Raw genomic sequence first — 23265 nt, forward strand, 5'->3', positions numbered from 1 at the left:
AAAATGAACATTAATAGAAAGGATTAAAAGAGCAGAAAAGCGAAGGTCAAACAACCACTTGGACAACCTGATGGTGAACACGTGTGTTTGAAGTAGAAATATTTCTGAAATGCGTACAGAATCCGCACATGCATACTAAGCCGTAACAAAAATGTGGAGACAATAAGTCTAGGAACATTCTGACAGGTTTTGTTGCTTTTTGGCTCTCGCTATTTTTTCACTTCCGGACTTCTTGTGAATGAATGTTCTGAACAACTCGTATTTTTTTCTTTGCTGTCGTTGGAAAAAAAATAAAACAAAGTTACATTGATATACTTTATAAATATTATAAATATTATAATTGAAAAAAATTGTAAAAAATTTTAATGAAAAAAAAAATTTTTTAAATTGTATCAATTATTTCTTTATAAAAATATAATTTAAATAAAGAATAATATAAAATCTTGTAAGAAATTAGTAATTTGAACTTCACATTTATTTAGTAAATTTATTAGACTGAAATGTAGAGATTCGCAAATTACAAGATAGAAGATGAAAGCTCCTCGTTGACATCGCGACAACATTCACTAATCCAGCTGTTAGTTTCACCGGTTCAAATTTATCGTATTCGTAATCCAGGAACAGATGTGATTATTAGACAACTGTTTTCTTCAATTTGTTTAATCAATGTCCATCCATTTTCTTAACAAGAAATAAATATATTGAAAATTAAATTCATACTTGCTTAATAAATAAAAAGAATTTATATAAAGAATTTTTTCATTCTTTGTTACTTCATTATATATCTAAAAATATTTCTAAATAGATATTGTTTTTGTAAATTTGTTTTATGTTATTAAAAAATTTGTCATTAAAAAATTAATTGTATAAAGTTATTAATTAATAGGTTAGTTATTAATAATAGATTAGTTTAATTATTAATTAATTATTATTTAATAAGTTATTAAATAATATTATAAAAAAATTTAAACAAAAATTGAAATAAATATGCTCTCTTTGAATGAATTTTCTTCTCTGAATGTTTTCTGAATTCTAGAATGTAGTAAATATTATTTTCAGAGGCACATTCAATATTTACTAAGAATTTCAAGTGAACTAGTTTAATAGGCTTACTAATCCTGTTTAAAATATTTAATGTTCATTGAAAGAGATTCCTTGGTAAACTAAACTATTATCTATAAAGAAAACAGGTCACAGATATTTCTTCACAAAATATAAAATACAAAATACACAAAGAAGAAAGAATATTACTATTCTTTATTTAAAATAAAGTAAAAAAGAAATTAAGGAAAAAAGTTTCTATTACCTTAAAAAATTTATTTCTTTACAAAAAAAAAAGAAAAAATATATAAAATTTACTTATTTTTTTATTAATTTTTTTCTTTTATTTTTATTTTTTCTTTATTTTTCTATTATTTCTATTTATTTTGTTTTATTTTATTAAATTTAAATTATCAAAAATTTTATTTTAAGACATGAATATTTTGTTTGAAACTGAAAGTATATATTGAGAATCTAAATATTTCCATCATTGTAAACATAAAAATATGTTTAATAACCCTTTGAAACAAGCTAGCATCTGGAGAATTAGCGAGTTCGAGTTTCAATATTCGACGACGGCCAATGTCATATGATGAAGGGCGCACTTTTTTCTAATGGATAAAATTCGATGGAGACATGTGTTCGCCAGACGACGTCTCCAAGGTGCATGGGAATGAATTATGTTTCATTATGTCCGTCTTACAAGAGTATAAAGAACCGATGTTACACAATTTCTTTTCTAAATCTTTAATTCTTAACCTCTTCTTTCCCTTTCCTTTATCTCATCTAAAAAAAAAATATCGTTTAACCTTTCTTATAATATCGTTTTGATGAAAACAATTAATTCATAATAATTGCGATAATATTTAATATTAAAATAAATTGATAAATATACGAGATGCAAAAATTATGAATATGAAACATTCATATTCGTGTGTAATCGTGTAGTTGCATATCGAATTTTATACGTATTTTTTCCGTTATTGTAATCGATCATTTGATTCGTCTCAACTATTCTGTTAACAATACTTAATAAATAATAAATAAATGCGAAAACTGTACTGTAACTTCGACTAAATATTAAGAAATATTTTATATATAATGTATTGTTAATATAAAAAGAAATAATATATATGATTGTATATGTAATCAAATGGATTATATGTTCATTTATATTTTCTTTAACATTATATTTTAGCATTATACACATATACATGAAAAAATTGAATATTTACTAAAGTATTATGTAAAATATTGAAGATAAAATGATTATATAAACTGTTCACTAATTATGATTGGATTATGATTCTTTAAGCATAAATGATTTTGTAATTAAAATATAAAAGTTACATAATATGTAAAATACGACATTAAACTGCGCACATACTCTAAAACAGCGATCTCTCAGTGACAATAAACAAACGGTGACGACGGAAGTGCAGAAACGCAGCATCGGTTGTTTGTTTGATTTTCAGATCAACTTTCTTTCTGGCAGCATCCACGACGTCGACGGCTCCGTTGACGACGCGTGTACCGTGTATACATCGGTTCCAGAACGAGGTTTCTTGAATCGTGAGAGAGGACCACCCTGATCGTCGTCATATCTTCCATAACACATTACTTATTATTTCTTATGAACGAATTTCTTCAAAATTATGATTTAACTGCATTTTAAATATATTAATAATTTTCTATCATATATGGTTTTATTGAAATATTTATTTGATTATTATTTCTTTCCTTAATTCATTAAGGATTAGGAAAACAAAATTCACTTAACTATCTCAATGTACCTGTGGTCACTTTCGCATCTATCCCTAACCAATGAAATGTCGTGGCTGGATTATGGGGATTTTATTAGCCCCTATAATCCAAAAGTAGCAAGTACCTATGAGCAATATGTTTTCACAAAAGCATTTGGCACGTTCCTTCTTAAATTAACCTAAAGAATTTAACTAAAATCTACCGTTCAGTTAAGATTAGGATTCATTAGAAAATAAGAAATTTTATTACAAAATTAATATTTTTATAAAATTCTTCAATTAAGAAAAAATTATATTAATTTTATAATTAAAATTCTTATAATTAAAAAAATTCTATAAATATATTTTAATTCTATATATATATATATAATAAATTAGAATTATTTTATTTAATTATTTATATTATATGATATATTATTATATATTATATTATATGTAGCATTAAATTAGATAAAATTAAATTACTTTAATTAAGTAAATAAGATTTTAATTTATTTAACGAAATTGAAATATTGTTAGTTTTTTTATTATGAAATAAATAATTTCAAATAGTGAAATTATATATAAGTTTTTAGAAAATTAGATTTTCTTCAAATTTTCCTAAATTGGTTGTCATCCAGTCTAATAGAATTCGTGAATGTCTTAAGTACTATGTTCATATTAATGGTCACCTTCTATAATGAGGATTACTTTCATTGTTAACTTGCTGGTGGCGTACTTACTAGAATTTGCAGATGGTTCTTCAACCTGAAGATAATCTTTACTTATATTTCTATAGTTCGTGTTCGTAACGCCATATTGAAAAATAATATTCCATCCTAAAATTAATATTAATTTTTAATATATTTAAAATCATTGCACAGTTCGATGGTAAATTCATTAAAAAAAAAAATTGAAATTATCTTTGAAATCCTTAAATAATCCTTAAAATTAGTGTTTTTGTAACTAAATTTTGATTATTTGTCCAAGTAGTTTCTACTTGAAACTCACAATAATTCCCAGATTTTAGAATGTTAAAGCAATTATTAAACACAAAAAATACCAGATAAGCAACGTGACTGGAATCTCATTAAAGGTGTAGTGCACTCTATGATCACCATGTGCTCGCCAAATTCTCTAGTTTATACGACTGGCACAAGTCTTGACATGTGTTCAACAGAACTGCAGAAAGGTCAGTTATGTATTGACAGTCCAAACAGGTAGCACGTGCAATCATCACGGACACCTGGTGAAAAAATCGTCCTCCACGATTCAATAATAGTTAAATAAAAATAAATATATATATAAAATAAATAATAGTTAAATAAAAAAATAATAAATTATGAAGATGAGCTATTAGTTAAAAGTTTAAATAAAAAATAAACAGAAAATATATTTTTATGAAATGATAATAAAAAGAAATCTTTATTTTTTATTTTTAAATTTTTATATTTATTTTTTCAAGTAATATATCAACTACATCACAGGCAAGAACTATCATACATTGAAAATATATTACAGTAAATGATGGTTATATGAAAAAATACGTATATAATTTAAATGAAGTCAAAACTTTCTAGCTCACTTTCATGAATTAAAATAAAATTATGATTAAAATAAAATTATTCAGTAAATTAAATTTACTGAATAATTTATTCATTTTTAAAAACAGTTTAAAAATTCAAAAATTTTAAGTAAAATAAAATTATATTTATATTTATTATCTTTGAATTATTAACTTAATTATATCATTAATTAAGAAAAAAATATTAAAATATTAAATATATAAATATTCTAAACGTGGATTTACAATAATTTATAAGATTAAATCTATTGATGACGTAGAATATTGACTTTAGAGAATGAAGCAGGTATTGAAAGATTTTAAAGTTCGTAAATATAAATCTTGAAATGGTGAAAGGATCTTTAATCGCTGGAAGTCAAACAGTAATTCGGATTAAGAAAGCAGAAAAATATTTGCACTGAAAACAATAGACAGATTGGCGACTACTGGTTTTTTAATGATCGTGCATACTGTTAATATCCTAGCACATGCTTTCTTTGTCTTTTTCTGAAAAAACCAAAATTTAATCTTTTATCATTTTTAATACCAAGTTTTATAAATTTTAAAAATTTAATTTTCTTCATTTATCTTATTTCATTATTCAATTATTTTTATTTCAAAAACTTTTCTTTAAAAAAAGAATTCTATGAAATAATTTTTATGATATTTTGTGATGTTGAAAAAATTTGAGATTAATAATGATTTATAATGCATATATAGATAGAATACAATAAGTAAAAGTAAAATGGGAGGAGTAGTGCTGATGGTTGCCAGAGAGTCGAGTGGATCGGCATTGTGAGAGGCACTTGTCGCTATTCAAGAATCATAAACACGGATTGACTTCTAGTCTCGTGCCTCTTTTGGACGCTTTTTCCTCTTATTTAACAGATTTATTCACTCTCTTCTTTTCTGAGGAAAATTCTAACATCTTTATCTAAATACTTTCAATTTAAGATAAGTAACTTTAATAAATATTAATATAATAATTATATAAATTTTTTAAATATAAAAAATAAATATTAATATTAAAATAAAAACATAATCAAATAACTTCTAAAATAAATAATATGTATAATCCTTTTTTATAAAAACAATAGAAATTTAATTTGATAGTGGATTGAATAATATCTAATTTTCCACTTAATAGCTAAAATTAATAATAACTTATATTATATAATTTATTTTCTTTATTTCAAATGTTTCTTTACTGATGATAAGAGATGATGAAAGATGAAATATAGAAAAATTAATTGACGAAATTTAAAAGGAAACATATATATATGTATATACATATATTTATCTTATTTATATATTATTTATATATTTCCAAAATAACTGAAGAACTAAACACCATTCTAATCATAATCGTATTGTTATACATAGTAAATTCTTTAAGAACATACATAGTGAAACACATCCACGATGAGGTTAATCGTGATAGATGATGAATATGCTCGAACAAAATCTGGAATCGCAAGCAAGAAGTATTCGTCAATCTTTAGTCTATAAAGTCGAAACATTCAACGACAATATCTCTTATGGCTTTTCGGCTAACATTGCGCACGTACTGTTCACAAAGTGTCCCTGGACTAGGTCCGTACGCATTATAAACGCTGCCTTTACGATCCGCGCCGACAGATAATTTCTACAATGTTTGCACCGGCCACCATCTTCGCCATGTGTCGAACATACGGCACCGTCATCCTGGTAAAGAGCAATAAGCCTAGAGAAATTGCGTATTCTTTAGACACGGTCCTTTCTTGATCCTTACAATTGCAGTTGTACATGTACGGTTAGACCTGTGCAAATAGAATACAATTAAACATAGGAAATTCTATCACGCTTTCATGATTTATTATTAATAAATTTACTTTCATATAGAATTTTTCAAATTTTTCAGAATAAATGTTATACAAACATAAGATGTTTAAAGTTTTACTTAAGAAATTTACAATAAAAATAAGAAGTATAAAATAAATAATAATAGATATCTTAAAATAATAAAGATATGATAAAAATTCTGGTTTTTAATTCTGAATTTTGTAATATTTTTTCATAAGTCTGAAAAATTGAAAATATGCTGTATTATAAATATAGTAATAAAAACAAAAGTTGAATGAGTATAAAAAAATACAGATGTCCTTTATGACCTTGTGAATTTTCTTTTACAGAGACTTTCACCTTTTTCCCTCAGAGGAAACATGTGTTTTGACCACCAGTTTTCGGCAGGTCGCGAACACATGTTCCGGGTTGCCATTCAGCTCGTAAATGCAAATTCACGGTACAGTCGACATAGCGACACATGGACCACCATCCTACATCTATTAACACAATGTCCATCTTCCATCCTTGTGTTTTGAATAAACATCTGGATAGACTTTTTGAAAATTATATTTGTGTGCAAGTCAACAATGATTTTTCTGAGCAATGGAATTCTTTTAGAATCACGAAAAAATCAAAGATTAATTTTAAAAATCTATATATAAAAACATCATATCTTCTTAAATATATTTCTTAAATATATATATATATAAAAATATATATATAAAGATATATAAATATATATATCTTTTCTTAAATATATTTTTATTATAAATACTGATATAAATATGACTGTTAACATATGAAACTTCTATTTAAATGATAAAAAATTATAAAATCAAAGATTATCTTTATCAAAACTAATCAAAGATTACCTAACAATAAGATAACAAATTTATAATTCATAAATTAGAATATAATTAAATTACATAATTTATAAATATAATGTAAGAAGTTTTTGAATATTTATAAAATATAATTTACTATATAATATTTGTATAATTATATTTATATAATACTATATAATTTACTATTATATAATTATATATTATAATTTAATTATAATATATATAATATATATTATAATATAATTATATATTATAATTATATATTATATAATTATATAATATATTATAATATTTGTCTTTAGAAATTTACTAGAATCTCCATTGATCAATTCATAATTCATTTTTTAAAGATTAAAATAACTTCAGGGTAAAGATACTTCAGGTTACTAACGGAAGAAGTTTCTGGGGAATTCCCACTGTAAATATTCGAACAATTGTTCATAGACAGATCGGCGCCGTTTTATGACCATGATAAAAGACTTCTTAGGCCATCAGGTGTTAATTGCTTTGCTGGTGGCAGAATTCAACCTGAAATACCGAAATACCTTAATCCTTACAGCCAGTGTAAACAGGCTCATCCATAAATTCTCATCAAATCGGATTTTCTTTGACAGTGCACTACCTTCAAAGAATTATTAAAAGCCTCTTGCAGCTAATTAGCCTTTCTCGACAAGTTTTTGGAAACAGGCAGGTTAGAAAATATATATATATAATAACTATTTACTTAAAAGAAAATTATTATATATTAATAAATTTCTTTTAAAGATTATGTAAGAATGACATAATTATATCATGGCATTTGAACTTATATACTTGAATTTATGTTCATATGAAAGCTAATTGCAAGAATAAATCTTATTTTTAGTAACTTTTTCACCAAAAAAAATAAATTATATAAGATTCTATATTTGATACATGTACAAATATCAATGATTTCAAACATCAATTTTATTTGAAAATCTTTTGAATAACAAATTTTATATAATATATATTTTTTAAATATAAATACATAAAAAATAATTATAAAGTTGCATACGTATATACTGATAATATATATTGTTAATCTTATAATTATATAATTAAAATTTTTTGAATAATTTTTTTTAAATTAAATATTATTATTATAAGATTTAATATAAATTATATATTCTTTTATGATAAGAAAATGTAAGAATTAAAAAGAAAAATATAAATTAGTTTTTTTTTTTAAATAAAAGAGTGAGGAAGAAAGTCATAAAATGTAATGTAATGTATAGAAAAAGTAGTCTTTGAAAACCCTTAACCTGCAACGGTGCACGACGAAACATACATTCGCATGTGCATCGATTAAACGCAACCGCGTACGCATAATTAAGCTCACGTTAATATCGTGAAACGGTGCGTGCAGCAGAAACGCACGCACATCTTTGCAACTTTTCTTGTGTTGCATAGATGTTTTAGATTCTGAATACTGATGTTCATTTTATCTTTTGCAAATTTTCAAAATATTTTTTTAATTTATTATAATATATTATAATTTTATATTATAATTAATAAAAAATTTAAAAAAAATAAAAAATAAAGAAAAAAGCAAAAAATAAGATATAATATATCTTAACCTTTCATGATTCAGAGAAATAATAGAAATATTTTCATATTTTATTTTCATATTTTTCATATTTTATTTTTATATTTTATTTAATTATGATATCTAAATTATTTTATTTATTTTTTTCAGTTTACTATCTTCTCAATTATTTTTTCATAGATTAAATTAAAAAATTCTAACTAATAACAATATTTGATATTATTGTATGCACAAGATGAAATTATAGTAATTTTATTATACAATTTAAAAACTGCAAGATTACTTTGGTTTCTCTGAAAATATAAAATCAAACATTAATTTCATATAAGATTAAACTATTTCATATAAGATGTTTCTTATAAAACATTTTTCTTCTAAAATACTAAATTATAGATATTTTAAATAAGTCATCTTTCTTGATTACATACATGTAATCATCTAGAACTGCCAAAAAATCAAATCGTGATAAATCCTAAGGAATTTTCAACCTTAAGGAAAAGCCAAGGAAGCTAGGAAGATGGTGCAAGTTATTTGACTTTGATCAGCAACGAGTATTATTTTGGTGTTTGGCCGCGTTATTTATCGGCCTCTTTATTGGCGATCTGATTTTCAGTTGGCCACGAGCCAGGATCCGGGATTTTCTGCTTGCTCGTTTCGCTTCCCAGAAGTGAACGGCAGAGACGAAGAAGCAACGTTAATGTCTTTACTTTCGATAAACGTGTTTCGATGTAACGACAAATTCAGACGTATGTCCTACGACTTTCTCAAAAATGTAAAAAAACTTATTAATGACCACTAAATATTTTCATATGATGTTTTACTTCGAAATCACACCTTTCTGAAATAAATTTAATTCTTCTTTAAATATTATATTAATAAGTTACACAAAATTAAAAGAAAAAGAGATTAGAAATAAAAGAAGAAAAAATTTTGATAAAATTTTTGTAAATCAAGTATATCTGATACTATTTAAAGCTAATTTATATTTTGTGAACTAGAGTTCTTATAACATCATGATATTATGATATTTATGTAATGACTTATGATTAAAGTTACATGCTGATTTAAAAATTTTTATAAATTTATAGAAAACAAAGATAGAAATTTAATTTATATTTAAAAACAACAAAAAATATTATTTAATTTATTTAAAATTTTTTTCATAAAAAGTAATCAAATAATAAATAATAAATAAGTTAAATTATCAATAAAACAAAAAAAAAACAAAAAAAATGAGAAAAAATAAAGTGGAATTTAAGTTTGAAATTATTATAAGAAGATTCTTCCGATTAAGGAGAAATTCAATGATTTCGTTGATTCAGTCGCCATGTCTGCAACTAAATTTTAGACAGGCGTTACCACAACGTGGAGTGAGGCATAGTAAATCACGGGACTATGTAGGAAAACCGTGGAACCCGTGAAAGCTCGAAACGCGGAATTTATAGATACCTTCAAAAGAGCTTTCGACCGTCACAACAAACATGTCCCGGCAATCCAGCATAGTCATTCATCATTCAGCCTCGCCACACTGGAACTGCGGCTCGTCTATCAACGATTTTGAATCGTTCCATTCGCCTGTATTAATTTCAATTCGCGAGAAATAAACTTATTTTTGAAAATATCTAAAGTTTTGATGCTAATATTTAATGCATTAATTTATAATTTTTTTGTCGCATTAAAGATGGAAGAAATTTATGAGATAAATAATTTGAAAGGGTATCTAAAAAAAAAAAAGAAATTATTAATTTTAAGATTATTTAGATTAATTATTTAGTTTAATGTTTAAAAAAATGATTTAATATAATTTAAAAAAATCCAGATAATCTTTAAAAAAAATAGTATTTAGTATTTATATAAGTTAAACTTTGCAATCATACCTATTTGATCCAATTAGTCAGAACTAATTTTATATCTATATTGATATATGTATAATAAAAATTCTATGAATGAAAAAAGAAATAATTATAAATAAAAATAAGTATAAGTAATATATAAGTAAAATATATAAGTAAATGAATTATTAAATTCATTAACTTTACAGAAAAGAATTTGAAAAAGTATTTCAAATATAAATAAATTATGTTAACAATGAGAATAATCAAACAAAATTGACAAAGAGAAACAGAGAATCGCGCGTTTTCGCGCCATTTCATGCCAAGTGAATGCAGAGTTTTGCAGATCATAGCCCTGTTCTTCGCTATCCCTCGCTTTATTCTCACTGGCTCCTCGCGATATAAATATTCAACATGGGTCGTCCCTCAAGTCTTCTATCTCTTTCTTCGTGTGTTCCTCCTTTTCTGTTCTTTCTCTTATAACACTATCTCTCTTTATTACTACCAAGCCATTCAATTTCTCTCTTTTCAACTTCTTCAATCTTGCAGATCGAGATTACTGAAGCATCAGAAAAAGATCATCAATCATTCTATATAAAATTTAATAAAATTCCTTTCGGCAAAATTCAGAAGCTAAATATTCATATTAATATATCATTTCAAACAAATTTAATAAAATATCTAAAATAAATAACAAAATTATATTCGTTTCATGAATTTCAATTTTTTTACTTTCAGAAATCACTAAAAGAAGGAGCTAAGAAAATTAAAGCATAAGCATGAAAATGTAAAAAAAATGTTCAAATTCCAATTTTATCCATATTCTATCTTTTTTTTTTCACGTTTACAGTTTTGACAGTGGTTACAACTTTTGTAGCTCCCTGATCATGATCCTCAATCTCCCAAGCCCCCTTTCAGTATATCCTTTTCTTTCCAACAGCCAAGTTTTGTGGGTGGGGACTAACTGACAGACACGATGGATAAAAGAAACCGTCCCAGAGCATTGGAGGGGTTTATATAGGCGGATAGAGGGGCCAGGTAGGGGAACAGCTCCATAGTCGAAGGCGGGGTTCCTGGTTGACATGAAGAGGCAGTCCGAGGGCCGGTTCTTTCAGATGAGTCTGAACTTTCGAGCAGAGACGTATGCTCATTTACAAGTCTACTATAAATGTATCGACATTATATAGATGCTGAGCGTGTGTCCTATAATAACCCAAATCCTTTCATAAAAGAGTTACTTCATAAAGAATCCTTTGGAATCCTAGAAATTAGCTATAATTCTATTCAAACAGGTTCAAAGTGTTTGGGACGAGTTCTAGTGAGTGATGTCTAAGTGTTTAAATATTAACTAATAGCTAAAGTGAAGTTTGATGAAGATCATGCAGACCACGCAACCAGTGAGTCTCCAGACGCAAAGGATCCAGGGGCTCTATCTTCTGGACAATAATGACAGTTCTGGAATTCCTCACAGTGCTGAAAGCTCGGCTAGTAACTCTCCCGACCACTATGAGAGATTTTCTCCTTCGACACACTTAATGGATCTAAGCAGTCCACCTGAACACAGAGATTTACCTATATATCAACCTCATCATCATCTTCATCATCATCAAGTACTTTATCAACAATCCTCTTACCTGATGTATGAAAATCCTGATGAGGAAAAAAGATATCAAGAACATCCCAATGGGAAAATCCTTAGGGAACTTCAAACTGACTATGACAGACGTCTACATGATAATTCTCCAGGTTTTTTGTCAGACCATAGCAGAGATCAAGAACAAAATCTTTATTTAACCCCATCCCCTCAAATGTATTCCTCTGGAGGAGAAGAAATGACACCTAGACAATCTCATCAAAGTTATCATCACATGGATTCGGTTGAATACAAGCCGGAAGTAATGGAATACAAACCGGACGTAGAAGAGCAGCGATACAAGCAGGTGGAGATGAGCCAAATCACGGAACCTTCCTCTTCAACTAAAAGTTATGTACTCGAAGGATCTAGGAATGGTGGAAAGAGAAAAAGAAAATCGAGTACTATTGAAAATGAATCTGAAACGGAAAGTAACGCGTCTTCAACAAAAACAAAGATGAGAAGGAAAAGTGGAGCGACGTTTGAAGAAATTCAAAATCAGAGAGTGATGGCCAATGTGAGAGAAAGACAAAGGACTCAAAGTTTGAACGAAGCATTTGCTGCACTTAGAAAGATTATACCAACGTTACCAAGTGACAAGTTGAGCAAGATTCAAACATTAAAACTAGCTACTAGATACATTGACTTCCTGTTCCAGGTATTGCATTGCAATATGGAAAACACTGAGGGTGCTGATGATGCTAGTGAGTTTTCATCACATTTTATATTCAAGATAAAATAAAATTAAATTCAATTATAATGATGTAAGCTTTGAACTAAGCAATTTATATTTCTTAATTTCATTTTTGAATGCAGTTATTAGATATAAATATTAGATAGATATTTTGTTTTAAGTTTTATAATCAAGATTTTATTATATATAAAATATTTTTATAAATAAAAATTTTTTTATCAATCAATAAAAAATTTTTTATTTATAAAAATATTTTATATATAATAAAATTTTTAAATTTGTTTGTTAAAACAGATATAAACTATTTTTTCATCGTAGCAGCAGTAAATTATTTTTAATACTATTATTATTAAAATAAGAGTATAATGCATATTATATAGATATATTATATTTATGAATCTAAACATCTAAATAGTAATCTTTGATAGTAACTATTATAACGTATCCGTCGGTATACCTCCAGCCAAGTAGCACGTGTTTATAGAAACTAGTTCGTTTGTTTAAAGTTCCTGTAATTAAACAGATCCCCATGAAGAAGTAGTTTTGATTCGAATATCAACAACTATGCTAAGTAACTGTGTCATCTCTAGAGGTAGCTCTTCAGGTAAACATCTTTTCCCACTCGACTTCTGTTATTTGTCGTTAGGTAAAACAATCTTTATCAAACAAATTGATTGAAGAGAATAAATCGAGAATGAATCAATTTAAATTTTAAGAATCTTTAAGAATTTCTAGATTTGTTAAAATTGAATATATAATCTTTTCTTTGCATTCCAAATTTGATTAATCTCTTAAGTTAGTTTACGATTATATTTTTGATAAGTTTGTATCTTTGCTTGTTAAAAAATTTGTAGTATTCTTCTGAAAAAAATTATATTAATTTTATGATTTTGATATCATTAATAAAAATTAATTTGATATTTAGTCTAATTTTGTATTTCAACTTAAAAAAAAAAATTAAATAATTTATGGAATATTTTCTTTTTAAAAAATTTAATACCTGAAGATTTTTCTAATGAGATTTATATCAAAGAATTCTGCCGATATTGTAAAGGCAAAATATGCTTTTTCAGTATCTTGTATCATTAGTTTTCTTGCATCTCAGTATCTCTTAACGTTGACAATTAGTTAGGTGCGATTTAGTACGAGTCAAATAGTGGCAATATGTGCAGTACAATAACTTCAGGTGACTAAAGATATCGAGACACGCTAACTGTCTTGAAGACGAGGACGATGATTGGTCCATTTTCAGCGCGCCAACCGCGAACATTCACTATGTATTTCTTCCTTTCATTTTGCTTATCTGATATCTCATGACGTTTTTCGTCTTGGCAAGAATTCTTTTTACTTACCCTTGCCCGAATACTCTGATTTAAATTCTTTTAAATTATAATTACAACGTACAATATTTACGAATTTTGCAATTTATTTTTAATTTCAATATTTTCAATTTCAACTTTTCAATTTTAAAGTTTAACAATTTAGAGAGTTCACAATTTTGATTGTTCCAAATGTTTCAGATATTCTTACTTTCGAGCACTTGTAACATCATATGTATCTGCAATTTTAAGATTTTTCAATCTCAAGATTTTCCACTTCAAAAACTTTTAATTCGAAAAGTTTATAATTTTAATTCTAAGCATTCGCGATTGCAATTTTTTGCTATTATTATACTATATATATATATATAGTATTATATAATTGGAATTTTAAAAATTTTAATTTCTTGTTTCTTGATTTGCTTGGAATTTTAGGTTTTCTAATTCCGAAATAGAATTTCTTTTCTTGCAATAGACATACCAGTTCAAAGATCTCAAGTTAGAAAAGAATTAATCAAGCTCGATTTCTTGTTTCAGACGAAAGAAATCCAAGAAGTGCTGTTCTAGCCGCTAGAGAAATAACTTCATCGTCGTGCAGTTACATGGCTCACGAAAAACTTTCATACGCTTTTAGCGTTTGGAGGATGGAAGATGACTGGAATTCGAATCTCTAGAAACTTTAAAAAATATTTTTTGAACGCTCAACAAGGTAAAAGTTACTTTATAATCAACGCTTTAAACGTTGTATGAATATTTAGAAAATATAGAGAAATTTTAAAACAAGAGCTTAACAATGCTCAGCGATTATTTAAACATATTTCTATGAAATGTTCATAACGATGTGCAAACTGGGAGTTTGTTAAATTGCGTGTCGATTTCCTATTTTCGCTGGCACGAAAATATTGAAATTATGATAATAGGAAAAGACAATGTTATGGTATATATGAAAATAATCTATTCAGGATCAATGATGCTTTCATGGAACATATTATTTAAGCAACATTTAATTTTCAAAAATTATCGAATTTTTTAACATTATAATCATATAAGGAAACAATCTTTTTAATATCATATCTGTCTATTTCTTTCATCGTCTAAAACGAATAATTTTATGAATATTTCTAATTTTGAAAAAATTGAAATAATCATAAAATTATGAAGAATTATTTTTTGAACAATTTTTTGTGCCACCAATGTATTTCGTAGGCTTCTGTGATGTGTTTAGATATTATTCTAATTCACTTTTTATATATTAACAAAACAATATGAATTATTTTATTTACCTTTTTAATCTTTTAATAATTCGTTAATGTAATGATAAACAAATTAGAAAAAGATATCAATCAATTCGTTTTCCATTTAAATAGCGCTGATTTTCGTTTTTTAAAATATTATTTGACAAAAATTATATTAAAAATTATTTTTTTCTTTTATAAAATTAATTACAAAAGTTGCTTGTAATTTAAATCTGAAGCATGTCACACTTGCTGGCCATTACGAATGACTAATTAAGAGTAATTATTTCTCTAGAAGGACTAAACATCTTTTATTGATCTTGTTGAAATCACGATAGTCAACTTCGTGATAAATCAAGAAAGATTAAGTTCATAAGACATAACATAAGTCAATAATTTACGTCTTCTTCTCGCTCTATTAACATTGGAATGTTTTTGGCTCGTTAGCCAATTCCTCCATAATTTCTGAACCGTGTGAAAGTGATAATATAATAGTTCATTAACGATCTTTTCTATCAATCTCAATCTTCAAAATAGAGCAAAATGATCCAAAATAATTCTGTTCGTTGTATTGATTCGTTATATATGTTGGTACTTTTACTCAGTTATTTTTCATACTATTTATTTAAAAAATATATATATTATCAAACTGATATTATCAAATTTTCGTTTAATTTTTATATATTATATTATTTAACTAAATAAAATTTTTTATAAACTTACATACAAATTACATCTAAGTTTATATAAATATGATAATTTCCTACAACAATACTTATAATATTTTAATAGTACTTACATCAGAATAACCCCTAAATCGTATAATAGACACCATTAGATTCTCTAAACTTTACCAATTTTCCTTCTTCAGATCCACGACAGACAGTAGTATCATTGCTACAATTTTACGAGTTTTTTTACGAGTCTCGATGATCGTGGCAGACTAACGTCTCGACGTTGTGGAAACAAGTTCTAACTGCTCCGACGGGTAGATGAAACTTAAACAAAACAACCGACAGAGAAACATTAACGATCATTTTGGCGCCAATAGGTCGGGGAAGATATCATACCTTTTTCAATTTTTCTTCTTCTTTTCCATATTTTATTTGGATAATGAGAATAACTTTTAGTAGTATCTATTTTATTTCATAGATGTTATAGTTAGTTAAAGTAGAGGTTCCTTCATAGTTTAGTCAACTTTACATGAGAAGGTTTCGAACACAACCAGTTATTTTAAACCAAGAAGACAAGAAGGGAAAAGTTGGGTCTACGTTTGACTTGCTTAACGAAGACACGCTACGTTAAATCCGCCAGCGTCTTTATTGCCGCACTGAATCTTCGTGAAAAAAAGTTTGCCTCCAAACGAGGTGCCATCAGTGTCCCCCTTGAGAAGCTGTCAGGAAACTATTCTCTTTTCCTTTTCTTTTTTTTTCCCTTGTTAAAGCTTTATATTAATTTCGAAAGAAATTTTACTGAAAAAAAAATACATAATGTTCAAGTATCTATATCTATCTACAATTATAATTTTATAATTATATTAAATTTTACAATGAAATGAAATAAAAATTTTAGAAGATTTACTGAAACAAAATTACTTTTCAATTCTTATTTTTTAATCTTTATGAACATATTTCTTTTATCATTAAAATTTAATTTAAAATTTAATTTTACAATTATTTCTTCTTCATTGCTGTTTCTCTTTCTTCTTTTCCTTTTTCTTTTATTATCGGTAATGATATCTTGATTAAAATGGTAATAATGAATTATGTATAGAATTTTAGCAGCAAGTGTGACAACTTTCCTCGCAACTTTTCATTGATACGTTCCAAGTTAAATTTTTATAAATTGACTTAATATTATGCATATTATATTCAAATAAAAAATTAAATATCTTGAAAGAACTAAGCTTTGTATATTTTGGTATATTATTATGCTGATTAAAATGATTAAAAAATCATATATTATGATACTTAGGAAAATCACTATATATATAGAAAGAGTTATAATTATCACAATGCAAATAACAATTAATTATATCTGATTCACAGCTTCAACATCAGAATACATACATCAAACATACAACACAATATACATACATCAAATGAATCAAATGAATATATCAGATATCATTTTCAAAATGAATTATATATATATATGTGTATATATATATATATATATATATATATATATATATATATATATATTTCAATCAAAAAAATGTATATATATGTATACATATTGAATTAAATAGAACAGTTAGCTCTAATAATATTTTTTATAAAAAAATCTGAAGTTTTTAAATGATAAATTATTTCATATGTAAAGTAATCTCGAGTTTATCTTAACAAGATTTTTTATAAATTTCTTGTTAAGAAATGTCTATCCTATATATTAATAAAAATCGAGATTGCTAATTGTTCCCATGTATAGAGTTCTTCACATAGAAGATATATTGTACCTTATATAGCAAATTGTATTTAATTATAAGTTTTTAAATGCCTTAAACATACAGCAGAAAGAACCAAAAATTTTGTATATAGTAGATTAAGAAAAATTTTCTATGTTGTATATTCTCCAACAAAAAGATTATTAAAAAAACATCTATTTTCGTCATAAGTTCATCTTTAGTTTCATTACCTTAAGGTACAATGTGGCCGGAAATCGCAATAATTTATTTTTCACCAAATAATTATAATAATCATTAAACAATAATCTTGTAAATAATGTAAATATTAAAAATTTATTAATATTAAAATTAAATTTTTTAGAAGTTTAAATTAAAGAAAAAATTCTTTTGAAATTTTTGATAAAATTTCTATTTGTTTTTTTCTATGTAAATATATATTTATGCAAAAATAAAATTTACAAATAGAATCTACGAACTAATTAATATCTTAAAGAAAATTTTCAGTTTAAGTTTCAAAGTTAGAGTTTTCGTTTTTTTTAAATTTAAGATTTTTTCATTCTAAATATTGAATTATATTAATTTTTGTATGAAAATATAAATGATGGCATGAAATTATTTTTATATAATTCTTGATAATTTTTTTCGAGAATTGCAACTTTTGATGACAATGTTTCCTAATAATAAGGTAGCATTTGAATTTTCATTCCTTGAAACGATGCTAAAGTGCATTTTTTTAAATAACTTATCAGAATGTATTTGCACAATTAATGTACAGTATTTTTATATGTTAATTGCGAACAATGCAATAAAATTGAATACTAAATATAAATCTTTCACATTTTTTATGCACCAAATTTTCCAAACCTGTTGTTTTTAATTTATTTAATTTATTTAATTAATTGATAAATAACTTTTTACAATAATTAAAAAAGATTTTAATTTTTCAGTTTTTAAGAATTTTAAATATTTCATTTAGAAATATTTATTCAATTAAAAAATATCTAAATCTGCAATAAAATATATGAAAACGACAAAAATAAAATTTTTATTGCACCTACTAAAGTTCCATCAACACCGGAAATTCTATTGCGGAAGCGGATGACGTTTAATGCATAAAGGATCGTCGCATAATGCCTAGTTGATGTTACAAGAGTACTCGTAACGAATTCAGGCGCGAAACATATGGATATTCCCAGATCGTAAATTCGAAGAAGCATCTTAGAAAGACGAGGAACGAAACAGTGTTGGAGGAGAACTGATAAATAATTTACCAAATGCCAGCCGATGGCAGGCTTAATGGATTAGACGAGTCAGTGCAAATATTATTGCAAGGAAACGGCAGTTAGCAACGCCCAGTTTGTTCGATTGGTCAAAAATGATGTCAACCGGTTGTCTTTTGGCCAATCAACGTACACCGGATGTTCGTCGGATCTTTTCAATACATTTTCTCCACTATTTGTCTTCTATGTCGTAAGGATATTATGATTTTTTTTCTGAAATCTTCAATATTACTTCTTTTCGATCCCTATAATGTATATATAATTTAGAAAATTAAATAACTTCAATAAAATTTAAATTACAGAGAGAATTTATTATTTTCTTATTATTTCCTTAACCAAGAAAGCAGAAAAGGAAATTCTGGTTTACGCAAATGAATTAATATATTAACATTATTAATATTATTTAATCACAAATTACGAATAATGAATAAAAGAATTTTTTCGGAAAAAGAAAAAGAAGTAGATATTTACTATATATCTCCAATTCTTATCTTTCTTTTTTCTGAAACTAAAAGCAGTCATCATTGAATTAGTGATCATAAAGTAACCAACCGGTAGCTGGAAGAACTGTCACATTCTCTCATGGTGATCCCAGAAATCTGAGAAACCACCTAACCTAAACATAGCGACCCACCACGCTTCACTGGTTTATTTACGAACGCGAGAACTCGATGGAAATCCTGCCATCAGCCCTATGCGCGACTGTTTTATTATTTCGTCTCCTTCTTTTTCTCCTTTCGTAGATACGAGACAAATTTTTAATCGGATATTTTGTTAATATTATATATTCTTTAATCCCAATCTCTTTAATTCCATGTTTTCTTTACAATTATTCAAATCAGAATTTCAATAGATTTTCTATAAGAATATTTTAAAACTTATTGTTTGATTAACATATTATCACAAAATCAACATGAAAAAGAAAAAAGAAAGAATAAATATTAATAATATTCTCTTTGTTTTATTATCATTTGCAATTTCTGTCACTCTGTTTTTTTTAGAATAATTAATTGTGCGTCGTTAATGCCAATTGTAATCATTATCTTCTTTATAATTTCCTTCAATATCATTTGTAATATACTATATATGAGATTGATTTAATAACAATATGCTGTCTTACATAGTCAGTTTGTTTTATAATGGCTTACATCATCAGAAATATAAATAAAAGTTTATACTTACAGTGACAAAAAAATATCCTGCTATTATATTTCAGCTGCAATTATTTTTATTATCCTTCAAATCACAATAAAGAAAATCTTAACAATTTTCTTGTCATAAGCAATTAAAATTCTATTTAATATCAATAATAGTTTTGAAAATTTATATACTTGAATTCCAGTAACTTCTATAACCTATAAAACATTATATATATTTATTACTTAATTTTTTAAATTATATACATATGCTTCACAATTAAAAAAATCTGAAGATCACAAGATTACAAAATCCATTGTTTAAAGTATTTATAATATTCTCTTGGTACAAGAATCATTTTAAGTTCAATTGAAGAAATGAAACCATTTTAAGAAATCTCAGTTGAAAATCAAAGATGGAGTGAATTAATAAGAAATGCTAAGCAGAAACATTCACATAATTTGATTATCCATCCAATTTTTGGTTTTCATTTACAGAAACAATTTCCATGAAGAATATAAATATCAATGGCAACTAATTAAATCGCATAATTAATTCATTTTTGCATTAGTTATTTTCAAAATAGTTTTTTTGATGAGTAATAAGATATGAAGAATTCATTAATTCACGATCTCCTAAATCATGTCAGTTTTATTATTTATTATTATTTATTCATTGGTTTTTGACAATAATAAAGTATTTTTAATTATGTATTTTTTATTAGTCCTTCATAAACAAACTCTTTTGTTTATTTTGTTCTAATAATAATTTATATAATTCAGATAAAATATTATGTTTGAATTTCTTTCTTTTAAATTTTTATTTGTATTTTTATTAAAATTTTATGAAAAATATTTTTATTTTTTTATATTTTTATCTATTATTTACTATATATTAAGTAGAATTTTAAATATTTGATTATATAACTGCAAATATTTATATACTTATATATTAAAATGTAATTGTAAATATACAAATCTAACAAATTTTATGATAAAATGATATGAGATATATCGAAGAATATAGACATGTGTATTTTCATTTCATAAGATTTCACGATCAAGTGTTATTTATTTTAGTTATTTTTTTTCAGACGCTTTTAAGACAAGATCGAAAAAGAAGAGGTTAGAATTGTGAAAGCCAGAAAAAAAACTTAATTTCCTTATTTTATGATCAAATAAAATTGAAATTTATATATAAAAAGTTTTTGAAACAATTGCAGAATTATTTGAACATTAAAATCCATAAAATGAACTACGAAAAATATTACGGAAGATTAATTGAAAATCTAAATAAATAAGCTTGTTAGAAAACTTAAATTCTATTTAAATTATATTTAAATTAATCTAAACAAGATTAAAAATTTGAAATCAATTTTGAATCCTTAAAAAATATTTATTTAATAATTCAAATTTATTCAATTTGAATTATTTTGCATCAATCATGATATTCTCCAATATTTTTTATATTCTATTTGATGTTCACTTAAACGGTTCCAATAGCAAGAATTAAACAGAGTTGGTAAGAAAGTTAAAGATGGCTTCACAGGATATATCCTTCCTCCCGAGCGCACTCAAACAAAGAGCCATTGAAAGAAAATTCTAACTGTTTATCGTTTCAATAAACCGCGACTGCTTCCGTTTCCTTTCTTCCTTTCTGATCGAACTATTAAATGATACTTTAAACAAAAATACTGTATGCGATATGTTTCAATCGCATTTCGATTAAATATACCAGATGAATCGATCTTTCAAACTATCGATTGATATTGTAAATGAAAATATAAAATGGAATTAAAACAATAATAAAAGATATAGAAATGAAAGAAACAAAATGTTTTTTAAAAATTAAAAAATCAAAAATAGAAAATAATTTTTTCAAATAATATTGTACTTCTCTTCAATATTATGACTATCAAATTAAACAAATCAAATTACATTGGCATCTATATAATATATTTGACATATATAAAAAATTTAATAATTATTTTATTTATTTCTATTTATATATATTCATATATTTATATAAAAAGGAAAGAGATAATACACAAAACCATAAATTGCATAATAAAATATAGAGATTTTAGAAAATTGTTTTCCCATAATGACATCTATATCTGTTAATCTAAATTGCGATTTTTCGTCCATTACAGAATAACCATATTTCGTGCATTTTATAATCTATTTACATATTTAAGTAAATTAAAAATAATAATTTTTTACGTATATGAATAAATATAAAATGTATGTGTGAATTTTATATAAAAATAATAAAATACACAACGAATGTTGATAAATGAAGATAAAACTTATTTCAAATTTTTACATATCATATTTAAGAAAAAACAATTTATTCTTCTATTTATAATTAAATGCAATAATAATATGTAAGAAAATGGCTTTTTTTTGTCAAAATAATCCAATATTACAAAAAATATTATTTTAAACATAATAGTTCATTTCAAATAATTCCTAATTCGAGATGGCGCTGCTATACAATCGAAAAGTGTGCATTTTAACTTTCTTCTTTTTTCTTTTTTTAATTTCGTAAGCATGATTTTCTTTTTCATTTTTAATATAATTTTTTACTCATATTACATTAAACACAACATCAGTAATTAAATATATCGAAAATATTTAAAATCTTAAAATTATATAAATTTATTGAGTGTTAAAAAAAATTTGGAAGTCATTATTTTTTTTTTTTTTATAAATATATTGAATATCAAGAAAGCAAAAAAAAAAAAAAAAATGTTTTTTGCATAGAAAAATTGTTACACTGTCTGATTCATATATAAAATTTACAGTATCTTAACGTAAAAATATCATTTTAAGCATTGAAGTTATTTTTTTTTTTTTTTTAGTATTGTTCATTATTATAAATTATTAAACGTTTGGTATAATAACCATATTAATGTCATCATCAATTTTACAAGTATATAAAATCTCTTTTTTTTTTTTATTGTTGTAGCGGATGGCAGAAAAAAAGATTACGTTCAACAAAGCAATAATAACCGATTCGAACGAAACTTCTTCGAGCGAGCTAACATAGCAACATGTATATATATTCAAAAAGATGATAAATTTCCAGCATATTTTCTAATATTATTTTTCAAATGGTTCAATTAAGTGACAAATACTAATGC

At 25.1% G+C, this 23265-nt stretch overlaps 1 protein-coding gene across 1 annotated transcript; it reads left to right on the forward strand.

Moving 5' to 3' along the window:
- Positions 1 to 11326: 11326 nt before the first annotated feature.
- On the forward strand, positions 11327 to 15061 carry LOC122711446 (protein twist). Its single transcript, XM_043930243.1, has 2 exons — positions 11327 to 12752; positions 14599 to 15061. The coding sequence occupies exons 1-2, from the start codon at positions 11786 to 11788 to the stop codon at positions 14733 to 14735; spliced, it is 1104 nt and encodes a 367-aa protein (XP_043786178.1). The 5' UTR covers positions 11327 to 11785; the 3' UTR covers positions 14736 to 15061.
- The last annotated feature ends 8204 nt before the right edge of the window (positions 15062 to 23265 follow it).

This window comes from Apis laboriosa, unplaced genomic scaffold (assembly GCF_014066325.1).
Source record: "Apis laboriosa isolate Shangri-la unplaced genomic scaffold, ASM1406632v1 scaffold170_cov151, whole genome shotgun sequence".
In the NCBI taxonomy this organism is placed as follows: domain Eukaryota; kingdom Metazoa; phylum Arthropoda; class Insecta; order Hymenoptera; family Apidae; genus Apis; species Apis laboriosa.